This window comes from Ahaetulla prasina, chromosome 3 (genome assembly GCF_028640845.1).
Source record: "Ahaetulla prasina isolate Xishuangbanna chromosome 3, ASM2864084v1, whole genome shotgun sequence".
In the NCBI taxonomy this organism is placed as follows: Eukaryota; Metazoa; Chordata; class Lepidosauria; order Squamata; family Colubridae; genus Ahaetulla; species Ahaetulla prasina.
The window spans coordinates 166,926,657-166,932,656 of record NC_080541.1 but is presented as its reverse complement, the minus strand read 5'-3'; the positions used below and the strand labels follow the sequence as shown (position 1 = coordinate 166,932,656).

At 35.1% G+C, this 6,000-nt stretch overlaps 1 protein-coding gene across 2 annotated transcripts in view; it reads right to left on the bottom strand.

The window, feature by feature from the left end:
* Positions 1–353: 353 nt before the first annotated feature.
* The window catches only part of PLPP3 (phospholipid phosphatase 3), a 99,349-nt gene continuing 93,702 nt past the window's right edge, over positions 354–6,000 (bottom strand). For both annotated transcript variants that reach the window (XM_058175111.1, XM_058175113.1), the window contains one exon: positions 354–1,899. In XM_058175111.1, the coding sequence (XP_058031094.1) occupies positions 1,777–1,899 (123 nt within the window). In that variant the 3' untranslated portion in view covers positions 354–1,776. The remainder of the gene's footprint in view (positions 1,900–6,000) is intronic.

The window sequence follows — 6,000 nt, the reverse complement described above, 5'->3', positions numbered from 1 at the left end:
AAAAAGGAGAAAGAAACATTACAAAAATACAGACAATTTAATACAATTTTATATAATTGTCTTTAGTTGTTATTTTCATTAAAATATTGCTACCAAAGAACTACAATATTTTAATCGACTATATAAAAAAATTAAACCAATGCTTTCCTTTTAAGCAGCAACATGTAAATAAACACAGGTCAAAACACAGTTTATGATCATAGTGGATATATCTAACATTGTTTGGAAATAATATTTTACATAGTTAATTTGTAATGTTTTATACATTATTTATATAATATTTATATATTTATATATATATATAAAAACATAGCTTGCTAGAATTGAAATGATAGGACGGATTTTGCATGGCAAAGATGTGCAAAGGCCAGTCTGCTTAGTTAGCCTGCTCGGTTTACTTCTTAAAATAAATTTTAAACATCTGTCTTTCAGAATCCCCCCAACCCCAAGGTCAGAAATTAGTTCTGCTCTCATTCATTTCCTTTGCCTGTCCTTGGTTTTCTTGAGAGCTGCACTCCAACTTGGTGCCCTCAATGCATATCCTACAACTTCCTCCATTTCATTCAGTTCTGCCAATCATAACGGGAATTGCAGTCCAGTTCACCCCAACAGCGACAAAATGGAGAAAATGGGCGTAATGAATAGCTACAAATCTCCTGTTTTCTTCAGGGCATGGGAAATTTAAGAAGAGTTTTAACTGAATATCAGGATAAGACGGCTCTGCCCAGCAGTCCGTCACCCGCCTGGAGCATTAGTGTTCTGAGTTTCAACCCCAGACCTCATAGTGCTAACATACATCAACAAGACTGTCCACACAGAAAATCTTTTATGAGTGGGGACTGTTCAAAATACAGTTCCACCATTAGTGGTAGTGGATAGGAAGATTTCCTGGGCTATTGAGTAAACACAGGCCAGAGATACCAAACAGGATTATGGACAATACCTAATAAAGGTATTTAATTCTGTATATCTTGAATGTCCTAAAGTTGATTAATCCTATCTATTCTCCAATGTTTAGAGATGTATCACTTGCGAGAACAAATACTGAATGAATCTTACAAACAGGGGACATCAGCTGAGTTCTGTTTGCCAAGTCAATTTTGTTTTATGTCTCATCAGATAGAAAGTGGTATTATTGTTCAGGGGAATGTACAATAGGAAAAAATATTTTCTAATATTTTACAGGGCATGCTTCATCTAAACCAAAGTTAAGTCACAGTATGGAATGGAAAGAACGCAAAATATATAGATATATAGATAAGAGATTATCCTTAAAAAGTGACCACAATCGATGTCAGTGCTTATTTCTTGTACATAGTGCTATAATTTAGTTAGTGAGGGTTTGTCTCTCTATACCCCCGTCCCACTTTCCTAACAGAAAATTACAAATCTTCATAGGAAGGAAGAAAGGAAGGAAGGATGGAAAACCAAAGAAAATAGAGATGGCCAGTTTCCTAACAATTATTTAGTGTTCATTACAGTATGAACAATTTAGCATTCACTACAACATGAACACTCAGCCAATTGCACGTTTAGAAATTCCTGCAATGTGTTGACTTGTTTTGTGATTGTTGCCTCTGACTTGGCTGAACAACATCCATTTTATGCAAATGTTGTAAAGAGTAAAAAGGCCACAGAGTAAGACCTTGCAGTCAGGCAAAAGTCTCTCCCTACATTCTACTGTCAGATGAGATTGAGAGCAGCAGGTAGTTGCTGTCAGCAGTCATTTTGCAAAAAAATAAAAAAAAACAAAAAAATAAAAAAGAAGTCAAATGTCTACACCATGTTGTGATGGTTGTTCCTGTCAATGATGTCCACAGGTGATAATATCTCCCTCCGGATGGGAGGAGGCTGCAACACCTTGGTTTTCTGCTTGAAGAGGTCTGAGACATAAAAGACCTGTCAATAAAAACAAATATATTTAAAATGAGGGCTTACAAGTTTTACTCCTACTGCATTTGGCTTCAGTCAAGTCTCTCATTCATAAAGTGATGATACTGCAAAAAAAAATCCCCTAGCCTGGTACCTCTTTCAGGTACGTGCAGTGAATGTTGTTAAAAGAGGCTAAAATAGCTGTTCAGAAGTTATAGAGTCCCCAGTTATGTTAGAGAATTGAATCTGTGTAATGGAGAACAAGCAAGATACGTGCACAAAAATACACAGGAAAATACATTTTTGGCAACTGAAATCAACATTGCTCCCTTATCTATGAGAATTTCCCTTTTCATTCTTGATTTTTTTTTTTCTCCTTCTGTTGGATTAGCCTTTCTTCACAATATAATTTACTATTTATTCTAATTTGCTGCGTGGGAATACCTAGGCAGAAAGTGTCCTAAAGTAAGGAATTTTTGGGAAAAGGGTTTGGAAATGTGGAAATAGTCCAATTTCAACTTTTACTTTTCTAAATCATCACACAAAAATCACAGCCTGTTGCATTCCTTCTGGTAATCCAAACTGTGCTATTAATAAATTTTCCTTAAGCGTCAGTTGTCTGCAATTATTAGTCAGGGACTAGTCTGATGTTTCTTCACTTTCCTCTCCCCTCTCCTTCCTCTTCTTCACCATCTTTTCCTCTCCATCAATATATTAACACTTACTCAGGATGACTGTTCAGTATTTATGGGGCAGCATTGAGAGAGATTCCCAGCCACTTTTCCCTGAAATAGCCAATGAGGTAAGCACAGTTACGGATGTGAACTTCGTTTAGCTATTCACAGAGGCAGCCACACAATGAAAAATCCCAGAGAGGAAACTTTAACATCCTCCTCTAATGTAGTAGTTGAACATCTTATCAGGCTAACATAATGGGAGTGCTTTTTCTCTTGCGAAATATTATTCTGAGGCCAGAAAGGAAGAGATCCAGACAGCGCCTGGTTCTGCAAGCAGCAGAATAATCTCTCTTATACAATAATATTCCAGTCATCAAAACCCTCGTCATATGGATGCACATGTGCACTTATTTATACACTTCTGCTGAAAGTAGAACTTTTTCTAATTTATTATAATATTTCTACTTTATAAAATATTTACAGATCCCCTCACACCATGGACATAAACTGTTTCAACTCCTACCCTCAAAACGACGCTATAGAACACTGCACACCAGAACAACTAGACACAAGAACAGTTTTTTCCCGAACACCATCACTCTGCTAAATAAATAATTCCCTCAACACTGTCAAACTATTTACCAAGTCTGCTCTGCTATTAATCTTCTCATTGTTCCCACCACCCATCTCCTTTCACTTATGACTGTAATTTTGTTGCTTGTATCCTTACAATTTATATTGATATTGATTGCTTCCTGATTGCTTATTGTAGCCTATGACTATCATTAAGTGTTGTATCATTAAGTGTTAAATTTGTACCCTATGACTATCATTAAGTGTTGTAAGTGTTGTACCTTGATGAAGGTATCTTTTCTTTTATGAGAGCATATGCACCAAGACAAATTGCTTTTGTGTCCAATCACACTTGGCCAATAAAAGATTCTATTCTATTCTATTCTAATTTATGGAAGAATTAGACTGATATTGCTCATCAAACACTATGAGGTTAATGAAGGATCAGAAGCTACAATCCAAGAAGTGACGATGACTTATACTATAAATATTTAAAAAATGGCTTACAAGATTGACTGAAGTAGAATAAGACAGGACGAGTCTGTTTTGTTCAGATTATATAACTTCTTTCAGGACTAGGTTCAAGCTCAGCCATCCTCAGTATGCCAGCAAAGTATCATTCAGTGCTTTCCCAGAGTGAGAAGTCACCAAGCACATTATAGATTTAATAAATGATTCATTTATGGATACAAGTGTTAAATTGAGACTTTCAATGGTCTTATAATATTTCTGCATCTAAATATTGCACTGAAGCAGTTACTTCACTGAGGAATTACACTTTGTTGAGAAAAAGAGGTAATACAAGGAAAAATCATAGTTAAATTGTAAGTTCTTTCTTTCTCCCTGTCATCGTAAAACTTGTTTGAAAATTAAGTTAAATTAAAGACCAATTGGCCTTCCAGAACTTTTTTCTTTTGCTTTTGAGAAATATGTTTGCTCACAATATTCTAAATGCCATTAAAGAGAGCATGAGCGAGTTCAGTGGCAGAGAAACCCTGTAAGAAAAATATCTGTGAACAACTCATAGTCAGAATCAATCACAAAACTTAACTCTGACTAAATTCTATTGAAATCAAAGCACTTACATAATCATGACCACACCTGCCTACTTACTTTCATTAGTCCATATGCTATATCCTGCCATTCATTCAAGTTGCTTGTGCTAGACAACTCTAATAGATCTGCACTCTGTTTCCTCCTAAAGTTGTTAGAGCATGAACTGAAGTTAGTGTAGGCATATATTCAAAGAGTATATTGGTATACTCTCACTAATGGTAACTTCTAAAGAGAACCTTGGACTACGTAATTAATGAGACCAAATGCTCTTTATTGTTCTATTTTTTTTATGCTGTTGGCATATTTTGTTTTCTCTAGATTTGCAATTGGAAAAGGTAAATTTCAATCAAATTACAACACAACTGTATTGTATATTTGTATTGTATGTACACAACTCTAAGAACCCTGTTGGAGCAGTGGTTAAAATGCAGTATTGCAGGCACAATTTGGAGTTCAATTCTGACAGGGCTCAAGGTTGATTTAGCCTTCCAGCTTTCCAAAGTTGGTAAAATGAGAACCCAGATTGTTGGGGGCAATATGCTAACACTATAAACACCCAGAGAGTCTGTATAGCAATATGGAACAGCATATAAGTCTAAGTACTATTGGTATTTCTATTTATATTCCAAATCAAATGCTGCTGTAGCTTTTTTTTGCAGTAGACAGCTGAAGGCCTGCCAAGATTTCATTTAATCTCAGCTATATCCACATTATATATTGAAAACTCCATGACAGATCAATCTGCGGCAGGAGGAATAGTGGTCATGCAGTATAAATGACCGATGGAGAGATTAGATTCTATCTGGCCCAAATTTTATAAATGAGTAAATTATGGAAAGGGTATCATCTTGGCTTCCTTAGCCTTTGTTCTGCAGCTCAGGGGTTTGTGTGGCTTTAAATTAGATACTGGGTAGCAATAGCATTAATTCTCTTTTAATCTGTATTTTGCTTTAGTGAAGACTTGAGGTTATGCAGATGCATACAGAAAGTTTATGTAAGGTAAAACATGACCTTCCAAGGTCATGGAAAAGTTCACATTTTGTATGCAGAGTGCAAAAAATGTAAAATAAATCTACAAGGTATTTTGGATTGGATTTCCATTTCCTGTAGAAGGTGTTCTTTGCCCGTAAAAAATTGCTATACAAAGTCATTTGAAATAATCAGTAGATATTTTAAAAACTTTTATTGGGTCAACAGTACTTAAGGAAATACCTGAAAACAGTCTGAGATGGAAATGGATTTAGATTCATGACTTCCCTAATTTTGTAACTACATGGGTAATAGTGTCTGAATCTAAGCTGTATGTTGATTTTAGCAAATTTCAATATATTTATGCTACAGAGAATTCAAGTATGTTTCAGCTGTTGAAATACAAATTTTATATTGTTTTTGTTTTTCAGTTGTGGAAATCAATCAAACAATCAATTCTACTTATTACTAGAGGGTTTGAATAACAACGAGATAAATTCAAATGCAACATCACAACCTTCTTATGAAAAAACATTACATAACAAGTAATAAATCACGAGACCCATATCCTATTTATTGGCTTAGCAACACGTGCATAGAGACTGATTAGCATGTGATTGACTGATGGATGGATGAACTGATTATATGCCATCATTGTTTTTAATTGTTACCTACCACATAGATTGGTTTTCTCCATACCAATCAGTCCCTAACCTGTTCTTTCAAGTTTCCCAACAGTGTACTACTATTCATTGCTACTGTAATTGTATCTCTCCACCTTGCTGCTGGCTATCATTTTCTTTTTCCTTCCGCTTTTCCTACTTTTAAAGCCTTATACATGATCAAATCAGAC